Below are 25,812 nucleotides of genomic sequence, written 5' to 3' on the forward strand. Positions count from 1 at the left end.
CACATTGCAGAGCACCTTCATTCAGCCCACAAAAGTCATGCCCCGGTTTCCAAATTCCTGTCACTTAAATCTTCCTTCCATTTCCCATTCTGACCTCAGTATGTAGCTTTCCACACAGGTCCAACAAGACAGAAGCTTGAGAAACAGCACCTCATCTTTTGTTTGGACATGTTTCAGCTTTCTGGATTCTGTATCAAATTCAAATTCCCTCGATATACATCTATCAACCATATGTCTTTATCAACAATTTATCACCCGGCCCCACCCTATCAGAGATATTCCCTTCGTCTTATTCACCCCCACACACATCCTCTCTACAACTTAAAACCAGCTTCTTTTCTCCTTCCTCATTCTCATGAAGGATCATTGACCCAAAATGTTAACTCCTTTTCTCTTTTTATGGATGCTATGTAACTTGGTGTTTCCAGCATTTTCTGTCAAAACATTTAACTATTCCTAAATACAATTTTCCCTGCCTCAATCTGCAAGGGACTTGCATTAACTTTTATTTGATCATTTTTTCCTTATGTATCTAGGTTTCTTTTACAGTCTGATTTTATATCTCTCGCTAGCTCACTCTTATATCTACTTTCCTTTTTCATATCAATTTCTTGGTTCTCTTTTGCTGAATACCAAGTTTTCCCAATGCTCAGGCTCTTTTTAACTAAGATTACAAGCATTTTCCTTTGAACTATTATTAACTTCCATCTTCTCATCAACCACAGCTAGACCAGCTTTCACGTTGATTTTTTTGTGCCTTTAAGGGACATACGTGAACAAATATGCATTAATTCTGCAAATGATAGCCATTGTTTACTGTCATAACTTTTAGTTTGCCAAATCTACCATAATCAATTCATGCATATTGAATTTAAATAAAACAGTCTCCAAAGACCCTGGTTTCAGATTAAACTAAATCTCTTTGACCAGTATATGAAATACTCCATTATGATCCGAAAAGACCTCCTAAGGTTATTAATTATATCATTCCTCATTGCACAATGCTAGATCTAAAACAACCTTCTCCCTTGTTGGTTCCTCAACAACCTGATACAGAAAACCATCCATCATACAATCCATGAATCAACCCTCTACAGTAGTACTGCTAAGTCTACTTATAGACTTGTCATTATTGTATTAACTTTGTTACAGACACCTCTAATTTCCCAGTTGATGCCACATACTACATTACCACTATTGTTTGGGAGCAACATACAATTTCCATCAGTGTTTTCTGCCCTGTTTCTCGGCTCAAAAAGAACCAAGAAATAGGATCAGCTTGGATGGCGCTCAAAAATCTTCTTTCTACTGCCACAATCCCATCCTTTATTAGTAAGACCACCCCATCTTTTCCATTTTGCCGAGCCCATCTCAAAGTATTCTGGAACACTTAATTCTAAACCTTAGTCACTTTACGAACATGGCACGGAAATTTCATCACGTTTATATGCTCCATCCCTTCCTGACACACACTGGTTATCATCACACATTTTTTCTGACTTTCCACTCACCAGATGCACCTCCCCACATAGTTGCCATCACCACGATTTATTATAAAGCCTATCTACAACTCTAGTTATTAATTTCATTAGACACTGGTCACAGTCTTATTTAAGTGAAACCCATCCCAATGAAACAACTCCCTCTCTCCCAGAGTACTATTCCAGTTCTTCATGCTTTGAATCTCATTTCTCCCACACCAGTCTCTGAGCTGTGCACTGAGCTCTCTGATCATATTGACCATTTGCTAATTTTGCAGCTATAAGGAGAGTACAAATTTCTACTTGGGAATGAAAGAATAATTAGGCAATTCACAGATAAATTTGCAGATTTCTAATTGTCAGTACAAATTTAGTACATTTCCCACACTTCTCTTAAGTAAACAGTACAGTAACACTAGATAGTTAAAACTAACCGGAGTTTCTATTAGTGCATTATGAACACTCAATATCTGGATATTTGTTGCCTAGTTTCCAGCAATATTCAGAGAGATTTGAGCCACTTGTACTTCAGCAGAGCAGTGCATTTTCTTCTTCAACTGTAATACTGAAATTACCCATTTCCTAAAAAACGCAATTGTCTAAAAGTTAGCAATGCAAATTAAACAAATAGCTGGACTTTTTAAAATCAAAGCCAAAATCATTGGCATAACAAAAAGGAAGCAGGCCCAGTGCTCACAACATTAGAGAAGCCTGCAATAATGTGTATTCTAATTACATGGTGTTTTACAGTGAGCATAAATAGACAACTGTTTCCATGTCATAATGTCAATGACAATTACAGAAAATGTAAAGGAGAAATGGAGAAAGCTGACCCCTTGTCTCAACGAAATTATAGAAGCCTAAAATGAAGAGTTTGAATGTGCACACACATTTATCAGGGCAGAGAAAGAAATGGAAATATTTTGAGATTTCCTGCAATCTGTGAGAATGTTCTCAAAACCTATACCCAAACAAAACTGTAACTGCACATAGAATTTATTATTTTGGAATTCCACAACAAATATTTGCTAAAACAAATGGAGCAAACAAATTTAAAATGCAGATCAAAACATATTGTACCTTGGGGACTTGGTAGATAGAGAAGTACCTAGAACTTCAAGTCAGAGTCTTACAGCACCGAAACAGACCCTTCAGCCCAACTGGTCCATGCCAATCAAGATGCCCATCCAAGCTAGTCCCATTTGCCTGTATTTGGCCATATCCTTCTAAACATTTCTTATCCATGTACCTGTTGAAAAGTCTTATAAATGTTGTTACTGTCCCTGCCTCAACCACCTCCTCCGGCAGTTCATTCCATAACATAGCACCCTTTGTTTAAAAAAAAGTTGCCCAAGTTCCTATTAAATCTTTCCTCTCACTTTAAACCTAAGCCCTCTAGTCCATGATTCCCTGACCTTGGGAAAAAGACAGTACATTCACCTTATCTACACCCCCCTGTGATTTTGTACACCTCCATAACATCACCTCTCAGTTTCCGATGCTCCAAAGGAAAAAAAAGTCCAAGCCGGTCCAACCTCTCCCTACCACACAGTCCCTCAAATCCTGGCAACATCATCGTAAATCTTTTCTGCATTGTTACCAGTTTAATAACATCTTTCCAATACCAGAGTGACCAAAACTGGACACAATTCTCCAAATGCAGCCTCACCAGCATCTTGTACAACTGCAACATGACATCCCAACTTCTATACTCAAAGCCCTGACTGATGCAATTAATGTCAGAAAAGTGGGAATACACCAGAGATCAGTCAGTTTCCTTAGAAAATAAGCAACGAATGCTGTCACTTCACCACTAATTGCAAAATGCCATCTTGAGTGAAAACATTTCCATTTTACAAATAGCATACTTAAATGAAACACAGCAGATTTAAACAATTAGCAATGAATGTGTGAATTTTATGTTAAGGTCAAAGGTAAAAAGCATCAGTCAAAGCTCATGTTTAGGAACAGCAGTAAAATAATCAAGAAAAGAAAATAAAACTGTCAGAACAAAGCAGGAGCAAAAGTATTGTTAAATATCTATGACCATGAACTATTCCATGCGCCTAGATTTAAAAGCTCTTCCTCCTCCCCACCCCATTTTTTGACATACAGGTGTCTCAGGCAAAACAACCATTTATTGCATTTATTGTCCATCCATACCCTGAAGATGGTGGTGGCGAGCCACCTTCTGTAAGTCTGTAAGTTCTCCAGTCTTTCTGGTTATGGCAATCTCAATGCCGTTGGGTAGCAAGTTTCAGTGTAGAGATGCAGCTATAAAGAAGCAAAAGCAATACATTTCCAAGTCAGGATGGTGCACAAATTGGAGGGGAATATGAAGTGGCATTGCTCCTGATCACCTGCTGCCTTTGTCCTACCAGGTGGTAGAAGTCGCAGTTTTAGAAGGAGTGATTGGAGTAGCCTAGGTGAGTAAGTACACTGCATGTTGTAGATGATATGAACTATAGATAAGTAAATGGCAAAAAGATTTCTGGGTGCAAGTAGATGAATAACACTACAAGCTATCTGGCACTCACAACTTGCACAGTATACTGCCATCTAAACATGAGTTGATTAGTCTTAAACTTGTGGCACCCAGCTTTCTCTGAATCCCATATTCAGAGTTCTTTCTTTGTGTTAGTGCTAGAGTCTCATGCTTTTCCTCCATTCAGAATGGAGTTAGATCCTGTTTTCTGTACACATGACCACTTTGCACTACAATGGACTTCTCTTGTTCTAATTGTGTTCTCTCTTGTATAATTTTTGTATAATGTTTTATGTTTTTTCTTATGAATGTTGTGTATCTGATGCTATATGCCTGTGATGCTGCTGCAAATAAGTTTTTCATTGCACCTATGCATACACGTACTTGTTTATTGTCATAGGCACTCAGCTTTCAACTATCTCCCTTTTATTACTGTCTCATTTGAAGAGAACACAAGTATGACAGTCTAATCCCAACTTATTTCATTATTCTTCACAGTTGGGTACTACATTATCACCTCCATTTTCTACTTAACCAATTGTATGACTCAGGTTCACCAACAAGGTTGGTGGTTACAGGAGTGTGGTATTCAGTGCCCCTGACAGTAACTAAAAGACCTCATTACCACATCTGATGACCAAGTGTCTTGACTTAAATATTTCATTGTCATAAACGAGGCCTCTTAATTATCTATTCTCACTACAGTAAAAGATCGCTCTGCTGCCCCCTTTTGAAGACTTGGATGCCATTGGAGATGCCTTGCATAGAACCCATTGTTTCTTATTTTCCATCAACCAGATGGCCACTTCCCAATTGATTCAGTCCCTGATCCCTTGAGTCTCAGAAGTGAGATAACTTCCCCATTTATAGCTGCTGCTCAGTGAAACTCAGAATTTTACATTGGATTAGTGTCCCTTATCTCAACAGAGTTCATCCTGTGCAAATTCACTCTTTTTATTATCAATCTTCCAGCTTGTATCTTCTTAACATTCTCATAGAAAATCAGTCTATTAACCATCCTTGTATGTTGCAACTTTTAAATGTTGACTCAAACTGAAAACACAAGTTCACTTGTTCGGTGATGGTTGTTTTAACCCATTGACTACCACCACTCTCTTGTTCAAGATGGTCATTGCTGGCATTTTTGAGGTTCATATACTGCATGCCACTTATCAGCACATGCCTGGGCCTCATTGCACATGGCATGGATTGCTTCATTTTATGGAGATGCACAAATGTGCAATGTTCAGTTCCAATCAGTGATCACCACTTCTGACATTATGAAGATGGGTCATTGATGAAACAACCTAAAATGGTTGGTCTAGATCCTTAGTTACAAAAGGTTCTCCACAATGTCAGCCACAGGGATGGATATCACAAGAATCCTCCTGAAGTGCCTCCTCAGAGTCATAATGCAGATTCCAAGAAAAACAGGGAGCCACACCAATGTAGATGCCCTCTATCCACTTCAAACAAAAACCTTTTATCCTGTCAATCAAGGGGGTAATGAAGAATCCATCCAAATTTGGCTGTCTTCAGTAATTATTTCCCATCCTACATATAGAACATAGAAGATTGAAGCACTGTACAGGCCCTTCGGCCCATGATGTTGTGTCACCATTTCATCCTGCTCTAATATCTATCTAACCCTTCCCTCCCACATAGCCCTCCATTTTTCTATCATTCATGTGGCTAAGAATCTCTTAAATGTCCCTCATGTATCTGCTTCCACCACCTCTGCCAGCAGTGCATTCCATGCACCCACCACTCTCTGTGCAAAAAAAACTTGCCTCTGACATCCCCCTGATACCTTCCTCTAATCAGTCTCTGACTGTCCAATTGATCTATGTCTCTTATTATCTTGTCCACCTCTATCAAGTCACCTCCCATCCTTCTTTGTTCCGAAGAGAAAAGCCCAAGCTCACTCAATCTATCCTCATAAGACATGCTCTCCAATCCAGGTAGCATCCTGGTAAATCTCCTCTGCACCCTCTCTAAAGCTTCCACATCCTTCCTATAATGAGGTTACCAGAACTGAACACAATACTCCAAGTGTAGTCCAGAGTTTTATAGAGCTACAACATTACCTTGCAGCTCTTGAACTCAATACCCTGACTAATGAAGGCCAACACACCATACGCCTTCTTAACAACCCTATCGACTTGCACGGCAACCTTGAGGGATCTATGGACGTGGACCCCAACATCCCTCTGTTCCTCCACACTGCTAAGAGTCCCGCCATTAACCTTGTATTCTGCCTTCCAATTCGACCTTCCAAAGTGTATCACTTCACACTTTTCTGGGTTGAACTCCATCTGCCACTTCTCAGCCCAGTTCTGCATCCTATCAATGTCCTGTTGTAACCTACAGCAACTTTCTATACTATTCACAACACCACCAACCTTCGTGTCCTCTGCAAACTTACCAACGCACCCTTCCACATCCTCTTCCAAGTCATTTATAAAAAAAAAATCACAAAGAGCAGTAGTCCCAGAACAGATCCCTGTGGAACACCACTGGTCACCGACCTCCAGGCATCTACCACCACTGTCTTCTATGGGTGAGGCAATTCTGAATCCACACAGCCAAGTTTCCCTGGATCCCATGCCTCCTGACTTTCTGAATGAGCCTTCCATGAGGAACCTTATCAAACACCTTACAAAAAACCATGTACACCACATCCACTGCTCTACCTTCATTAATGTGCTTTGTCACATCCTCAAAGAATTCAATCAGGCTTGTGAGGCACAACCTGCCCCTCACAAAGCCATGCTGACTGTCCCTAATTAGCCTATGCTTCTCCAAATACCCATAAATCCTGTCTCTAAGAATCTTCTCCAGTAATTTGCCCACCACTGAAGGAAGACTCACTGGCCTATACTGCAAGCTGTGATCCTAACCAAAGATCCATAACTTGAGTGGAATCACACTAACCTTCTTAATCTTTCTTGCTGTATTTCACCTCACTTCAAACAACTCTCCACTGCCGTGGAGCTAATCTCCAGGGCAAGCAGAAAACTGTTCGTCTCCACAACAGAATCAAGATCACCCCAACTTCAGTTATTGATTGATAATACACAAATATGCTTGCACATGTCCATAACAAGAGGCTAAGGTACAAATCATTGTTTATTCTTTCTCTGATATGATGTATACAAGTGGACAAGCCTCACACTAAACATCTGGAACACAAAGGCTTTTTATCAATGTGCCCCTTGCATCATATACAATACTCCTGACAATCAAGATGTGTGTGAACATGGGTCATGTTTCAGGTTGATCACCTTCCACTGTAATGAGGAAAAGTTAGAAATCAAGCACATTTAAGTTGCAGAGAAAGGTTTGGGGATGGGTATGGTGGGGGGTGCGGGGTGTGTGTGCGTGCGTGCGTGAAGAAAGAGTGGAAAAAACAAACAGAATGTGTCTGATAGGTTGGGGACCAAGACAGATCGTGCAAATAGTCATGGTGCTCGCCAAGAGAGTGGGTGCAAAAGGCTTATGAATCCCAGTTTGTTCGATATCCCACAATTCTATTCCCCATTTCCTCTCCTCCCACCCAGAGCAAGGATAGAGTTCCCCTTGTCCTCACCTTCCAGTCAGCGTCCATATTATCTTCCGTAATTTCCGCCACCTTCAATGATACCACCACCAAACACATCATCCCCTTCCCGCTCATCATTTCCTGGGGTCTATTCCTTCCACAACTCTCTGGTTCACTCCTCCATTTCCACCAACTTCTCACAAGCACCTTTCCATGCAACCACAGGAGATGCAATATGTTACATCTCTTCCTTTCCCACCTAGCACCAATGTGTTTTAAATTCTTCCAATTTCATGTGAACAATCAGTGGAAATTGCTTCAATTTAGCCAAGTTTGAAATTCTATGTTGAAAACCCGAAACAGCCAGTGTTTCAATTTGGTGTCAGTAGTATCCATTTCATCTAGCCAGTACCAACATCAGTCCATATCAGTTCATTCACTCTTGGTCTCAATCCTATCAGAGATATTCCCTTGGTTCACTCCACCCCTACCCCCTCTCTGCAATTTAAAGCATGCTTAGTTTCTAACTTTACCTGGTTCTATAAAAAGTCACCAACTTAAATATTAATTGTTTTTCACTTTCCATAGATATTGCCTAACCTGCTAAGCACTTACGCCATTTTCTGCTTTTTATTCTCATGTCCAACACCTGTGACAAGTAATTTATTTCAAAATTTACTTTGATGCAATATAGGGGCAAATTCCACTTACTTCCCTATCTCCTCTTTGTACTTGTTCAGTACATTTAATACATGCAGTCAGTCCTACATCAGTCTCCTCCACGTTGTGGAATTCTGGGTTTTGGACGTTTCCAATTGCATGTACAAGAACATGTTATTGAATATGCATCCAATCTGCAAATCAAGTGCCACACTGTCTAATGGATTAGATTCTCCAGTGGAAGAAGTTTACACTATGTCAATTACTCAAACTGGTTCATAAACTAAATTGAAGTGTTTCCAGTCTATGTTTCAAAAGATGCTGAATAAAGTACGGGTGAAATGATCTATAATAATGATCAATTTTATCATCCAATTGATCCGATCTGTTCACCTACTTCACAGCACTAAATCATCTTGTACGACTGTACATCTTTGCCATCAGTCTTATAAACACTGCCTTCCTGTTTGAAGAAATGCCTTGATACCAGCTACACTTTTGACATACAAGGTTTTCAATCACTAAATGTCACTCTCTGTATCAATAAGTTCTAGTACCGTCACGTGTTTTAAATGATGCCTCACATGATATTCATTCAAATTTGATGTTGCAGATCCAATTTAGATTATCCAAACTATTCTGTGACTCTTAACCTGACTTATTTCCCCCAGAAAGTACATTCAGTCCAACAATTGTTTAAAATGCTGTATGCATTAACTTCTGAGATTCTGAAATAGTTCCAGTAAATTACAAGATACAATTATTGATGAAAAAGGATGAAGAAGAAAAAAAGAAACTGTCAGCCTGTTCCATGTTATCAGTAAAGTCTTTTAATCAATCAAGATGTAGAAAATCACGTACTTGAGACAGAATCTGAAGTTTTACGAAGTGAAAACTGAGGTCATAACTTGCAGGGGACACAAGGGAGTTATAGAACTGTTCAACGCAGGAGGCAGCTATTTGGCCCACCATCTGTGCTAGCCCTTTATAGAGTAATCCACATTGTCCCATTTCCCTGTGTTCCTTGCTCCTCAACATGTTGGAAAATCAGCATCCCAGCAAGCTCAGATGTTGCCTTGGGTAACATCAGATGTTGCAGACATGTTGACTGCTGAACAAGACTTGCTAGCAGCACTTATCCAGTAGTTTTCAAAGTCACCGCCACCCTCAACATTTTTACCTCTATATCCTTTTAGGAATCTGTTGGAGACATTTTCAGGATCTCACAGTTGTCAATGCACAAATGCACTAGACATGCTACCAAGCAGTTCTTTGGTAGGGGTGGCAATTTTGTGACTATCTTCTATGATGATGCCAATCAATGAGGAGGAGCTTGAGCATGTGCCCTCATGATCACCTCTCATGTGCAAAGCATTATCAAGCACAGTGAAATGACAGCCACAAATCATCCAAGAGGTTCAGTAACCACAGGATGAGTAGATCCTGTAACATATTAAAATTTGCAAATAAAAAGCTGGATGTAACAAGGCCATTTCCTCCAGCTAGAAAAGTCTCAGGATAAAAGATCAGCCATTTTAATGAGTTAAGAGGCAATTCCTTTCTGCAGAAGCTTGTAAATCTTTGGTATTCTCTCACTCAGAGGTGCGCGAATGCTTAGGAACCACAGGATGAGGGAAACAACAAGAAAGTGAATTTGAGGCACAGGATAAGCCATGATATTAAGTGCAGCAGATGTGAAGGGCCACACAACCCACAAATATACAAATTATGAGAAGGAGGTGGGCAAAAAGCTCACCCAATCCCTCAGGTTAATCAATAAAATCATGACCTCCATTACTTCTTACCATCTTATGTTTCTGAATCTAAAAACATGCCAGATCAAATATTAACTTTTACTTACCGCCACTCATCTGCACCATTATTTGTCTGAATTTGGAATAAACTGCTGGAATGATTAAGCCTGCAATGAAGCTTCTCTGGGAAAAAAAGTGCTCAATTGAAAAAATTATCTACTGCAAATTCCAAAATGAAATCTGTTTTTGTTTGAGTTTGCAAAGCAACGTTCTTTTTTTTTGTCTTCTACCCATTCACCTCTATATATACTGCTTCAGGCATCATGCAACCTAGATTGACATAATGCCTTTGAAATAAATTAAATTAAAGCAACAAGGGGAAAAAAAAACAGAAGATAATAATATGGTGGTCAAAAGCAAAAAGACAACATACATTCTGAATCAAACCATCAATTTAGGAAGATTAATTACTATTTGAATTTTGAAGTAAAACTGCTCACTAGCCAAATTACACAGCATTTTGTTGTACATCAACAGTTGTTCAAGTTTGAAGCAGATTTGTAGCACTATAATGGCAGTTTTGGAAGTATTAGCTCTTTAAATTAAAACCATCAATAAAAAAAACTTAACATCTTGCATTTATTTAACATTTAACTACTTCATCAAGTAGGCAAGGTGAGGCAAAATCCCAAGAGATTCTATAGGTATATCAAGAGTGAAAGGGTGGCTAGGGAGAGAATAGAGATCAGCATGGCCGTCTGTGTGCAGAACCCAAGGAAATGGGTGAGATTTTTAATATTTCTCTTCAGTTTTTACTGTGGAGAAAATGATGGAAGCTAAAGGAATGGGGGAAATGAGTGGTGTTGTCTTGTACCACATACAAATTAGCAGGGAGGTGGTATTGGAGGCCTTAGAGTGGACAGATCCCCAGGGTCTGACCTAGTGCATTCTTGGACCTGGTGGCAAGCTAAAGAAAAACAATTATGGAAGCCCTTGCAGAGATTTTTACTTCATCTCTGGCCACAGGCAAGGTTCCAGAGGACTGGAGAGTGACTAATATGGTACCATTGTTTAAAAAGGGTAGCAAAAACAAGCCAGGAAACTACAGACCAGTGAGTCTAACATCTGTGGTGGGTAAATTGCAATTCTGAGGGACGGAATCTACCAACATTTGGGGAAATAGGGTCTGATTCGGGACAGTCAGCACGACTTTGTGCGTGGCAAGTCGTGTCTAACAAATCTCTTGAAGTTCTTCGAGGAGGTAACCAAGAGGCTAGATGAGGGTAGGGCAGTGGATGTTGTCTATATGAACTTTAGCAAGGCCTTTGACAAGGTCCCTCATAGCAGGCTAGTCTGGAAGGTTCAACTGCATGGGATCCGGGGGAAGATAGTGGACTAGATTCATAATTGGCTCAGTGGTAGGAAGCAGAGGTCGATGGTTGTTTCTCAGACTGGAGGCCTGACCCATGGTGTGCCTAAGGCATCGGTGCTTGGACCTTTGTTGTTTGTAATTTATAGAAATGATTTGGATGTGAATGTACAAGGCATGGTTAATAAGTTTGCAGATGATACTAAAATAGGTGGCATTGTAGATAGTGTAGGTTATGAAAAATTACAGGAGGACCTTGATCAGCTAGGTATGTGGGCTGAGGAATGGCAAATGGCTATCAATCCAGATAAAATGTGAGGTATTGCATTTTGGGAGATCAAACCAGGGTAGGACTTATACAGTTAATGGCAGGGCCCTGAGGAGTGTTATGGAATAGAAGGTCCTGGGAGTACAAGTGCAAAGGTCACTGAAAGCAGCGTCACAGGTAGATAGGGTGGTGAAGAATGTGTTTGACACACTGGCCTTCGTAAGTCAGGGCATTGAGTATACGAGTTGGGAAGTTATGTTGCAATTATACAAGACGTTGGTGAGGCCACACTGAGTATTGCGTATAGTTTTGGTTACCCTGTTATAAGGAGAGATATTACCAAACTAGAAAGAGTGCAGAAAAGATTTACCAGGACGTTGCCTGGACTTGGGGGCCTGAGTTACAAGGAGAGGTTGCGTAGACCAGGACTTTATTCCCTGGAATGTAAGAGATTGAAGAGTGACCTTGTAGAGGTATACAAGATCATGAGGGGCATAAACAGAGTTAAAGCACATAGACATTTTCCCAGGGAGGGGGTGCTAAAAACAAGAGGGCATAGGTTTAAGATCAGAAGCGAGAGATTTAAAAGGGACATCTGGGGCAACTTCCTCATTCAAAGGGCAGTGCGTATTTGGAATGAGCTGCCAGAAACAGTGGTTGAGGTGGGCACATTAGCAACATTTAAAAGCCATATAGACAAGTACATGGGTAGGAGAGGTTTAGAGGGCTATGGGCCAAATGCAGGCAGATGGGATCTCATTGGGGAACACAGTTGGCGTGGACGAGTTGGGCTGAAGGGCGCGTTTCCATACTGTACGACTATGACTTGATTGAAACATCCCCGTGATGTCAATAGAACTACAACGCTGAATTGGTGACATAACCCTGAGGCTTTTCAACATTGTGATTGAGATACTTACCCCGCTGATTGCTTAAAATGAGCATCTGTGTGAATTAGTACAATCTCTAAATAAGGCAGTTTTACCTCTTCATCCTTTACTTCATCTGGTCAATCACCACCATTGTTACAAATACACCCAAATATCACCCCTCCCCCCCCCCACCTCCAAAGTGCAACTTCCTTTAACATTTTAGATCTTTGTAGTTTTCACACATTTCCTCTTGACAATCATAAGACAGTCTGAATTCTTCAAAGCATTACAGTAATTGACCCAACTTTGTGGCGTTACTCTTGAAATCACTGCGCACCAGTAGAATAGAACAGGCCACTCAAGAACTAGCTACGTCAATCTTTGGTCTGTACTTCAAAACTTAATTGTCCAGCTACAAACTACAGGAATGAAAGAAAAAGAATTAATCAAGGGTTTCAACAAAGAAATGGATTGGCATTTGAGAAAATAATTTGCATTGTTATGAGAAATGAGACTGTCAGGACTGCTCTACTCAGACTTGATGGGCTAAATGACCTTCTTCTATGCCATAGATTATTCTAAACATTTACGATTCCAAATACTGTGACTACAGATCTTGTTGTTAGGGATCCTCTTGGAAATAGTGATCATAGTATGATTGAATTTCTCAAAAATGGAAGCTGCAAATAGTTCCATCGAAAACCAGTGTATTATGCCTAAACGAGTTGGCTAGTGTAGACTGGAAACACAGGGTATATAGTGAGACAGTTGAGGAACAGTGGGAGACGTTCAAAGAACTTTTTCATGGTGCTCAACAAAAGTATATTCCAGTTAAAAGCAAGGACAGTAAGGGTGAGGAGAGCCAGCCTTGAATAAAATAAGGCATCAAGCTAAAAGCACATATCTACAAAAATCACCAAAAGTAGTGGGAAACTAAGATTGTTGCTTTTTAAAATCCCAAAGAATCACTAAGCAAGCAATAAGGAAAGGGAAGATAAACTATAAAAGTAAACTAGCACAAAATATAAAAACAGATAGTAAAAGTTTTTATAATTATATAAAGGGGAAAAGGGTGGCTAAAGTGAACGTAGGTCCCTCGGAAGATGAGAAGGGGGAATTAATATTGTGTAATGTGGAGATGGCAGAGGCCTTGAACAGCTATTTTTTCCTCCACCATGAAGACGGACACATGTCTAACATGCCAAAGAGAGATGTTATGGATGCAATGAGAGGTGAGGACCTTGATACAATCACTGTCACTAAAGAGGTAGTGATGAGCAATTTAGTGGGTCTAAAGTAGACAAGTCCCCTGGTCCTGATGGGATGCATCCCAGGGTACTGAAAGAAACTGCAGAAATTACAGTAGAGGCGTTTGTGATAATTTACCAAAATTCTCTGGAATCTGGGCAGGTCCTGGCAGATTGGAAGACACCGAATGTCAGGCCACAATTCAAAAAAAAAGGCACGTAACTATAGATGAAAAACACAATGACGCTGGATGGCTACATACAATTATGTGCACCTAAGAATTTTAACAACAGCAATTCATAAACTTTAATGCACAATCAAGAATACCAAAGAACAAGAGTCTAGCTTTCTAAAGGTAGCGAATTTAAAAAAACTATGCTTTCGCAGATATCCAAAACACCTTGTTCCTTGAGGAAACAAAGAAAAGACAAGTATTTCTCCCCCTCAAGTATAATCAGGAAATTTATTTTCCTCCTTCAAGAAAGTGTTTGTTGAATATTGCATTGTACTTGTCTATTCTTTTGTTTTAGGAATGATGCATAGAAATAATCTCTAACTTATCTAAAACATCACCTGCAAAACCTTGCATATCTTCGTTCAAAAGGTTTCTGCAAAATTAATGATCGACAGCAAATTCTGAGAAGACATCCAAGTAGTAAGATGATAGGATTGAGGATCATAAAATGCAAAATGACAGTGTAGGAAACTGCAGCCATCATTAACTTTTCAGTTTCTATGCTTCGATTTCTACAGATTACAAATTTAAAAAACTTTTGAAGCAATCACATTTTAAATGTCTGGTGGCACAAAATACTTTTGGATCATGGTTATAAAATTGAGAATTAAATTCTATCCCACTGAAGCGAAGCAGACTTGAACTTAAATGATCTCTGGAGTCTCGTTACTATGTGTCTGGGTGCTAGTGCTTGGATACAGTTCAAAAGAGGTTTACGAGACTAATAGCTGGAATGGACGAGTTGCCTTGTCGGGAAAGTTGGACAGGCTAGGCTTGGAGACAAGAGACGACAGATGCTGGAATCTGGAGCAAAAAAAACTGCTGAAGGAACGCTGCAGGTCAGGAAACATCTGTGGAGGGAAATGGCCAGTCGACGTTTTGGGTTGAGGAGAGATAGCCAGTATAAAGAGATGAAGGGAGGGGTAGGGCAAGAGCTGGCAAGCAATAGGTGGAACTTGGCGAGGAGGGGTGAACAGCAGATGGAGGAGGGAAGACTGGACATAGCAGAGGCTGGGAGGTAACATATGTAGGCAATAAAGGGCTGATAGGAAAGTGGAGCACGGAGCCAAATAAGGGAGGTGGAGTGAGTAGATGGTTACAGTGGAGGGAGGGGACAAAGTGGGAGAAGCATGTTGGGGAGAAGGGAAAAAAAGGTGGAGTAATGGACAAGAACAAAGAAGTCGGGTGACCGGGGGGTTTGGGTGTCTGTAGGAGGAACTGAGTGGACGAGGAGAGAGAGAAAGGGACAGAAGGGAAGCAGGTCACCTGAAATTGGAGAATTAATGTTCATGCCGTCGGGTTGTAGAATTCCCAGGCGAAACATGAGGCTGGGCTTGGATCGTTGGAGTTTAGAAGAGTAGAGGGGGAGGGGGACTTGACTGAAACTATAAAAGATCTTGAGGAATCTTGACAGAAGATGTTTGCTATTATGGGAGTACCTAGAATAGCAGGTCATTGTTTAAAAATAGAGGTCACCCATTAAAAGTGAAATGAAGAGAATTTTTTCCTCTTCAACAGTCATTATTCTATGGAATCCTCTCCCTTAAAAGGTAATGGAGGTAGTTTGACTATTTCATTATATATATGGTAGAGATAAACAAATTTCATAAGCAAGGGGTGAAAAGGTGACAGCAGGAGGCAAGAATATGAAGTTAAAATCAGATCAGTCATGATATTAAATAGTGGTGAAGCAGGCTTGAGGGGACAAGTGGCATATTCCTGCTCCTAATTCAAATGTTACATATATTGTGGGCGTCAACCAATCCTAAACGCGTGTCTGGATTCAGACTGTTTTTACTGTTGGTATGAAACAGCAGTAGTATAGTTCTAACTTAAATTTACTTTTCCCTTAAACAAAAACAAAGAAATGAATTTAGTTGGTCCAGATTGATCAAACAAGCCAAAGTAATAATGGCTAAAATTTGGCATTTTAACTATTTCTCGTGGAATATTTGTTTATACACCTGAATTAGTTGAAAAACACTGTTCTCCCAGGAGTCAACTAGAAGTTTGTAGTAGAGAAGTAATTCTGTAGTAATACATTTTACTAACTGCTATAAAAATATCGATTCCCACGATTTCTGCCATTTCTAGAAATATTTATTTTTATCAAAGCTTTTACAAGTGAACAACGATGGCCATAATAATAAGCTTTAAAGCTGATGTCTAATGACATTCACACGAATCGGATAAATACAATGACGTCCAACCAGAGGATTACCAAAAGTAATCAGTTAACCACACGGAAATGACGGTAACAGTACATTTTAACTACCGTACATACACACGTGTTATACAGCAGAACAGTTCTTGCAATCAGAGCACAGTTCTAATATTAAAAAATAAAATGCTATTCAAAACAATTAAAAATAGTTAGAATTTAAACGGTCAACAAATAATGCTTCAATCCAACGATCATGAAAGTTCTGATTATTCAAAAAAAGTTTTGTTTCCCTTTGGTCAATTTCCTTTAAAAATAAATTACTACCACATGTCGCGGTTAAAAGGAAGAGTAGTGGTTAAATCCTTGTGGGGAGTTGGTTGAGTACTCACCCTTTGTAGTGAGCTTTCACTTTGATCGAGTCACCTGTTCCATACTCCATGGTGTCGTCCACTCTCGTCGGCATGACACAGGCAAAGATCCCACCAGCGACCCGCTCCGGGGCAAACCAGGGAAAGAATAGAAAAGTTGGGAACCCAGAAAAGTGCAATCACACCAAACCTCGCCTAATTTCAGCAAAACTTCCCGCTTCGCCTCAGATGATGAATTTCACCTCAGCAGATTTTCTTCCAAAGTCCGCACTATTTCAGAGATAATTCAGTTACAGAGGATGAAAGCTCTTTCGGTAATAATTTGTGACCACCAATCCCACTTTCCTCCAACTATGTCCCACTCCGACTTGTAGTTGCCGAGCTCTCCGGCGTCGCCCGCCCGCGATAAACAAATGGCGGTTCCAGGTTAACCGACACTTCTCGTCCGCCCCACCCCCCAGGGCGCTCCTCACCAACAACCAATCACAACCGACTCCGAGCATACCTTGTTTCCCCCAATCCCGAGGGAAAGCGAGGAAAAAAAACATCCCGCGGCCAATCCACGACCAAGGGCATTCTGTCCAATGGGTGGAAGGAGGGTTTCACCTGCAGCCAATCGGTTCAAGGATGGCGCTCTCCGCTGCCGACAAAAGGATGTCATGAGCCCGGTGGGGACGGTATGGGACAGTGGAGGCAGCAGTCACCGATATCGACAGACCAAGTCCTTCGGAATCGCAGTTCGTCGGACATAAGTTATGCCCAATTGATACTTGTGAAGCTCAGTCACTTCGGTAAAGGTGAGATACAAAAACATAAATATAAGCTGGAGTCGGCCACTTGGCCCTCAGTGACTGCGCCAGCATCCAATGGGATCATGATCCTTCACATCGGTCCGACCTCCCTGCACTTGTCCAGCATCTCATCATCCCCATATTATTCAAAGATCTATGAAAATCTAACCTGAGTACACTCAGTTTCCTTGTGACAGAGAAGGACGCTATTCGGTCTATCGATCCTGTACCAACTTAGAGCAATCCCATTCCCTCTCTAACTTTCTGTCAACTGTTCTCCCCACATTCCCATCTATATCCCCACCCCCCATCCGAGATTCTAGCATTCAGGGCAATTTACAGTGGCCAATTAACCCATCAACCTGCGTGTATCCGGAATGTGGGAAGAAGTGGGGGCAGAGCAGAGAAAACTCACATGGTCACAAACTCCACACAGATAGCACTAGAAATCAGGACTGAACTCAGGTTGCTCCAGTTGTAAGGCAGCAGTTCCACTAGCTGCACCACTATGCTGCCCATAGCCCTCCACAGCCCTCTTGGATGCAGAATTCCAAAGATACAATACTAGATGAAGTTTTTTTCTCATCTCAGTACTGAATGTCCTGCACTGTATTCTGATACTATGAACCCAGCCCTGGACACCCTAGCCAGGGGTAACATCATTCCTGCATATATGTTGTCAAGCCTGTAAAAATATTTAATAAAACCAGAAAATGCTGGAAACCCTCATCAAATCAAGCAGCAACTGTTGAGAGAAAAACAATTACCGTTTCAGGATGAAGACCTTTCATCAATTGTAAGTATATTCTTCCTTAGTTAGGGACACCAAACCTGTATGCAATATTCAACATGCAGTCTCACTGGAGCCCTATATAATGCAGTAAGATATAATTACCTCGATATACAAGTCCTACTGCAATGATACTTCCTGATAGCTTGCTGTACCTACAGATTAACTAACAGTGATTTGTACATAAGGACACTCACATTCTTCAGAACACCAACACCATTTAAAAGATACTCAACTTTTCTAATTTTTTCCACCAATATGGATGACATCATATTTTTCCACATTGTATTCCATTTTCCATGTCCTCGCCGATTCACAGAGCCTGTCATTATCACCTTACTGTGAAAGGCTTACAGGGAGTTTTTGAAGTGCATCCAGGAGAACCTTTTGAGCCTGTACATAGATTATCCTATTTGAAAAGAACAGTTCTGGACCTACTCGTAAGGAATATAGCCAGGCAAGTGGTTGAAGTGTCGGTGGGGGGGGGGGGGGGTGGCGCATTTGAAGATGGTGACGATGACTATAGTTTCAAGGTAGTTCTGGACAGGAAAAAGGATGGTCTATAATTAAAGTCCTGAGTTGGGGGGAAAACAATATCAATATTGTAAGACAGGTCCTGGCAACAGTAGACTGGGAACAACTACTTGAAAGTAAGTATACATCCAATAAGCAGGAGTCATTTCAAAAGTGAAAATAATGAGAGTTCAAAGTCAACATTTTCCCTTATAGATGAAAGGAAGAGACAGCAAGTCCAAGGAATCCTGGATGTTAGGGGTTTATCAAGGGCTGAGAAAGAAAAGATAGGAAGCGTATGATAGGTATGGAGAACTGAAAACAAGGGAGGCCCTTCAGGACTACTGTAAGTATAGGGGAGTACTTAAAAAAAAATTAGAAGGACACAAAGGTGGCATGAAATATCACTGGTGGACAAGATTAAGGAAAATCCCGAAGCATTTTATAAATATTTGAAAAGCACTTAGGGAAAGAGTAGGACCCATTAAAGATCCAAGGGGCAATCTGGGCGTAGGGCCAAAGGATGTAGGTGTCTTAAATAAACAATTCTCATCAGATTCACAAATGTGAAGAAGATTGTAATTGAAGAACTAGGGAGGGTCGTGGTAGAATTCTAGAATATGGTATTGAAAGGATATTTATCATTAACAACCAGTGGATATCTTAGCAGGCTTAAAGGCAGGTAAATCCCCAGGATCTGATGAGATGTATCCAAACCTACTGTGGGAGAAAAGGGGGACAAGATTGCTGGGCCCTGACAAAGAATTTTAAATCTTTGCTGAGCTCAGGTGAAGTGCAGGAGGACTGGAGCACAGCAAGTGTGATACCCTTATTCAAGAAGGGCAGCAGGGAAAAGCCAGATAATTACAGGCATGTCAGTCTAACATCATTGGTAGGGAAGTTATTGGAAAACATTCTGAGGGACATGAATAACCTACACTCGAAGTGTGAGGATTAATCAAAGATAGCATGGCTTTGTTAGGGATAAATCCTATCTGACCAATTTGATTGAATTTTTCAAAGAGGGTACAAAATGTATTGACGAGGACTGTGTGGTTGAAGTTTTCTACGTGGACTTCAGAAAGGCTTTTGACTAGGTGCCATGTGGGAAACTGGTCCAAAAGTTTCGGTCCCATGGGATCCAAAGCAATTTGGCGAATTGGATCCAAAATTGGCTTGGTAGTAGAAGACAGAAGATGATTGTCTTGGGCTAGAGCATGATATTGATCAGCTGGGTGGAGCAATGGCAGATGGAACTTAATTCTGAAGTGATGCATTTTGGAAGATGAAATTCGGGTGGGACAATTCACAGTAAATGGCAGGACCACAGAGGGTGTTGATGAACAGAAGGATCTTGGACTACAAGTCCATAGATTCCTGAAAATGGCAGCACTGGTAGAATAGGGTGGTGAAGAAGGCATTATGGGACACTTGCCTTCATTACTTGGGATATAGAATATAGGAGCAGGGAGATTATGATGCAATGCTAGAGAACAATAGGCCACAAATGGAGCATTGTGTGCAGTTTTGATTGCCACACAAGAGGAAAGACATAACTGCACTGGAAAAGGTGCAGAGGAGAGTCAGCAGGATGTTGCCTGGAATGGATCATTCCAGTTATGAGGAAAGGCTGTGTTTGATTCCCTTGGAATAGCGGAGCTAAGAGGAAAAGTGAAAGAGGTATACAAAATTATGAAGGGCAATGATGGCATAGATAGTAGGAGACATTTCCCATAGCAAAGGCATCTACAATAGAGAAAATAGGTTTAGGGGAAGGGGTAAGAGGTTTAGAGGGGATCTGAGGAAGAATTTTTTTCAGCCAAAGAGTGGTTGGAATCTGGAACACACTGCCTGAGGGGATGATGGAGGCAGGTTCCCTTGCAACATTGAAGAAGTCAGCAGATGAGCAACAAATCACCTGAAGGCAACAGACCAAGTGCTGGTAAATGGGATTCGTGTAGATGAGTACCTGATGATCAGCATGGACATGGTAGGCCAAGTGGCCTACTTTTGTGCTTTATGACTTGATGACGCTGGAAGCCTCTCTGCATTTTTTTTTTACAACACACATTACCACCTAAATTTGCATCATCAGCAAGCTTGGATATATTACACTTGGTCCCCTCATCCAAATCATTAACTTAAATTATAAAGACCTGGGGTCCTACTACTGATCTGTGTGGCACTCCACCAGTCACCACCTCTCAACTTGAAAATGATATTCTCACTCCTGCTCTGCTTTCCATTAAACTGTCCTGTATAAAGCTCCCAACAGATTTGTCAATCGTGATTTTGTCTTAATAAATCCATGTTGAATCTGCCCAACCCTACTAGCTTTCTAAGTGCTCTGCTACCACTTTCTTCACAATAGATTCGAGCATTATCCTTATTACCAACTAGTCTGTTTTTTCTCTCACTCTCCTTTCTTAAGTAGGAGGTAACATTTGCTTCCTCACAACCTGTGGGAACCATTGCAGAAATTAAAGATTTTTGGGAGATGACTACCAATACGTCCGCTATCTCCCAAACCACCTCCTTCAAAAATTTGAGATAGAGGTCATCTGGTTTTGGATATTTATTTGCTTTCAGATCTATTTTTCTACTAATGCTAATTTCTTTCAGTTCCTCATTCACTTTCGACCTGTTGTAAACTCTGTTACCAGTTTAAGCACAGTGAGATCCCATAAACGAAATATTGATTATGACCAAATAATCTTTTATTGTAATGTCAATGGAGGGATAAATATTTTTCAAGTTTTGTTTCTTGTTACGTACCAACAACAATAGAAACATAAAGAGCCATGTATGTGTTAGAATCTATTTATTAATAACTACTTGTAATAATAAGAGAAATAAAAACGTTAATTATTAAACATTGACCCCCAAAAAAAACTCTAAGTGTGTGTGTGGCAAATTCCCAAACCCCAAGTCTAGGAATAATCCTCAAGGTTCAGTTCAGCAAGTCATAAGGTAGAACGATGAGCAAAAGCTTCTGAAAACCACAGTAGATTGTAGAGAGATTGTAGAGAGATTGTAGACAGAAAATTTACGAAATCCACAAGTTCCACGATGGAACCCATACGACACCTCAATCACCGATGATCTCCATTGCTTTGTTCCAAAGTATCTGCGACACCGAGGGCACTCAATTTGTGGCCGCCCACAAATATACCTGCTTTCCAGTACAGGTTAACAACAAAGTGGACTCCACAGATTGCTCCAAAAATCCATACATGGATTGTAAAGTGACAGTTACAGCTATTGTTCTTCATCCATAAATACAGAGAATGGCAGTCAGTGTCTCTCTCTCTCTCTCTCTCTCTCTCTCTCTCTCTCTCTCTCTCTCTCTCTGTGCAACAGCCAGTACGCTCCAGTTATAGTCTTTTTTTTCACTTGCCGAAGTCAGATAACACCACACACACACTACTACACTACTGTCCGGGTGCCTTAAAGGGACATTCACCAAATAGCAACCTGGCTCGTAACATTCTAAATCGTGCCATGGGACCTCACACTCATTTTCCCAAGAAGCCAGACTGGAGTTTGTGTTAAGGTGTGATTTCTCATTCTTTTCCTTCCTCCTCGGGAAGTGCCTTGGGATTCAGAACGACTCCTTTCCACTCTGGTTTGTGAGTTCTGAACTGACCAATGAGGCCGATGTGGGGATCGCAGATTCTTCCACAGATGGAGCAGTTGGGTTCAGGTTTGTCTCTAGCTGGAATTGTCCATGAGGGTTCTAACATTCCAGGTCCCAAAGTTCATATTCTGGAGTGGGAGTTACCCATGGGTAGTTTCTATTAACATTGCAGAGTCGCTACACACCAGCTACCACACAAACTCGAATAAGCAAGGCTTTAATCCAGTGGCAAAGGGAACCGAAACAACTGGAAATTAGGCTCTATTTCATGGGTATTAATGCTGACACATTGTTGAGTGCACACATAGCTGCATACCTGGCCCTATTTTCCAACACCCAGCCCCCATCACACTTTATTCAGGAGGGCACCTTTGATAGTCCAGCATTTGTGCTTTAAGTCTCTGGATGGGACTTAAACCCACAATCTTCTGACTTAGACAAAAGTGCTTCTGCCGAGTGCTGACGGGTACTGGCTCCTCATTTTCCTCATCCTCTTGCACATCAAGTATGTCTCACTGACAGCTATTAATTACCAAAATGTTTACATTTTCTAATAGCCAAGAAGAGCATTTCTTTGGTGATTCTTTGGCCTCTCACTGTAACTGTATTGGCAGAAGATGAATAAAAGCCTGGAAAATCTGGCAGAAATAAAACATATTTCATGCTACTTACTTCTAGGTTTAGGCAAAAGTTAATGTGAGGGAATGGGGAACTCCAGTGGAAATCATATTTCCATTCTGGTCTCTTGGGAGTCGTTGAAATTTTCAAATAAACTTTTTAATGAAAGCTGCAAGGCACAGAAGATTGTGATTATTAAAGAATAGTATAAATACTTGTGTTAGTCATAATTTGAAAACTAAGTTACTTAGAAAAAAAGCTGATTTTTTTTTAAAGAAGAAATTTCATTGTCTTTAGTAACCTAGTGGGCAAATTGATAAATTCTCATTACAAAATAACAGCTGTTATGCTGCAGAAATGTGAGGACCAGCCACAGTACCACGAATGTTCAAAGTTAAAAGTTCATAAATGGCATCTTCATAAGTAAAAGATATTTGTAATGCAGTTATAAATATATAGTTTAATTTTAAAGTGGGCACAGACAATTGTTTCACAGTTAACCCATGTACTTAACACAAAATCATTTCCCGTATAGTAATTTCCTAATAATTAGGACTTCATCTTGTATCCAAGTAACAAGAATAGCAGTTTCCAGGTGTACAATGAAACTTATTCCCATTGTGATATTCAGAAGAATAGACTGTGATATCATTCTACAGTTCTGAAAGCAAACTATAACAAACAATGACAAGCTATCGCCACAGAATCTACTAAACATTTGCTTTTATGTTTAAAATATAAGTATACACAAACAAGAACGTTCTAACAGGAACATGTTAACATTAACAATTATAATGAACTATTTTCTGAGATAGATCTTGCAGAGTTATTTTGCATTTTAATCTATTTAAAAGCTGATGAAGGAAAGCATGGCCCCCATTCACTGTCACATTAGCTCTTTGGTCTGTAAGTGTGTTGCTGAGCTCATATATGGCTCCAGTAATCTTGGGATGTCTCTGAATAAACATCTCCCAATACATATTAAAAAAAATCTAATTGGGTTATCAGGAATAATAACTGTTTGTCTCAGTGACTGCCAATGGGACAGCAATCACAAGTAACATTTCATGCCTCTGGCTAATATTCTATGACACCTGTCTTGAGGCTGCCCTTTCTGCAAGAGCACCAACATTTCTCATTTCAAGTTCTCATCCTCAGTTTAAATCTCTTTAACTTGCTCTGGAAAAGTGAGGAAAACACAGTGTTAGCTCTCAAAGAGTAAACCAACTTGACATAGCAAACTCTAGTCATTGTGAGCATGTAGGCAAATTCCCAACAAAACTGCAAAGGGGTGCCTTTGTTCTTCGAATGGAATTTGCTTTTAGTGGAATATACTGACGGTGGACATTGGGGTTCATCGTTAGTGCAGTCAAATAGGTGTTAATCTCAAACAGTTCCTTTCTTTTTCAATCTTTTTATTAGTTTTCAAATTAATACAGATTAATATATAACATCAATGTTTGTACATATAATACAAAGAGATCAGGAGAACAATCATGGCCTAGATAATCATAAAGAACAATAAAATATAAAAAATCTGTAGATCCAATGATCTCTTAGTAAATGAATATAATATAAAAGAAAGTAAAAGATTTATTATATAAATAAAAAAAGAAAAAGAAAAAAAATCCCCAAATCAATAAGAAAAATTATAAACAATATATCAAACCAAACTAAGTTAAACAGAAAAATTTCAAAAAAAAACAAACAAGAAGACTGGACTAAAATTTCTCAGTAGAAACAGAGCAATATTACATCATCAACTCCATTCCTCTAAGTTGGAAAGTTATTGAAAGGGGATATCTTCAAATTTAAGTGAAGGATCAACAGTACCACTCCTAATTTTTTTCAAGTTTAAACATGATATAGTTTGGGAGAACAAACAGTTCCTGATAAGGTAACCAAGGTTTGGCATTGCTAGTGGAGTGATCATTTAAAACTGAGGTTCATAGGAACAACTTCTTACAAAGGGCAGTGAATCTCTGGAATTCTCTACCCAAAGGATTGTGCAGGCTAAATCCTTGAGAGTATTTAAAGAGGAAGTACATAACTTTATGAAAAATTGGGAAATGAGGGCTGAGGAGAATGGCACAGAAAAAGAGATGAGGTCTGGGGCAGATCAGCCATGATATTAGATAGCAGGGCAGGCTTGAAGGGCTGAGTGGCCTACTCTTGCTTCTTCTTTCTTCTATTCATATGCATCTACCAAATGGATGATCACATTTGGAATATTTCACCTTCCCAAACTGAAGTCAGTGGGGAATAGTAGGGAAAAACTGTCCACCACTGTTTGGTAAAATAAAGAGGCAGAGTGAAATAGATTGCTTTTGTTTTCTGCCGGTTACTAGTCAACATTTCAGATTTCAGAAAATAGATGCACAGATTCTTTTCTTCATTCCCTGGGTGTAGACATCAGTGGTAAGGCCAGCACTTGCTGACCATCTGAGTGGCTCACTCGGCCAGTTCGGAGGAGAGTCAGAATCAACCACATTGCTGTGGGTTTTGGAATGTGGCAGCATAAGAGAACACTACCTCATTATTCCTTTTTTTTGCACTATTTATTTATTTTTGTAACTTATAGTAATTTTTATGTCTTTTATGTCTTGCACTGTACTGCTGATGAAAATTTCATGACATATGTCAGTGATAATAAACCTGATTCTGAAGCTATAGGGCTGATATCTAGGGACCTGGGCCATTGAGCTAGGGAGGTGAATTTAAATCCCACCAGAACAGCTGGGGAATTTAAGTTCAAAATAAATGTAAAAATAAAACATTAGTGTCTGTAATTATATTCATAAAAGTACTGGATTTCTGTAAAAGAACTCATTTGATTCATTAACATCCTTTGAGAAGAACATATGTCATCCTTACCTACTGCAGACCCACCAATGCAATTGACTTTTAACTGCACCCCCCCCCCCAACAACTAACTATCACCAAGCAAGCAACCCCGTTAAGGAAGTAATAATAGGATGAGCAATAAATTTCAGCTTGGTAGTGACATCTGGACCATGT

The 25,812-nt window shown here is 40.0% G+C and overlaps 1 protein-coding gene across 2 annotated transcripts in view; it reads right to left on the minus strand.

Moving 5' to 3' along the window:
* Positions 1–16,888, minus strand: part of prkcz (protein kinase C, zeta) — a 303,127-nt gene extending 286,239 nt beyond the window's left edge. For both annotated transcript variants that reach the window (XM_052039280.1, XM_052039279.1), the window contains exon 1: positions 16,467–16,888. In XM_052039280.1, the coding sequence (XP_051895240.1) occupies positions 16,467–16,540 (74 nt within the window). In that variant the 5' untranslated portion in view covers positions 16,541–16,888. The remainder of the gene's footprint in view (positions 1–16,466) is intronic.
* Positions 16,889–25,812: the final 8,924 nt, after the last annotated feature.

This window comes from Pristis pectinata, chromosome 26 (assembly GCF_009764475.1).
Source record: "Pristis pectinata isolate sPriPec2 chromosome 26, sPriPec2.1.pri, whole genome shotgun sequence".
NCBI classification, from domain to species: Eukaryota; Metazoa; Chordata; class Chondrichthyes; order Rhinopristiformes; family Pristidae; genus Pristis; species Pristis pectinata.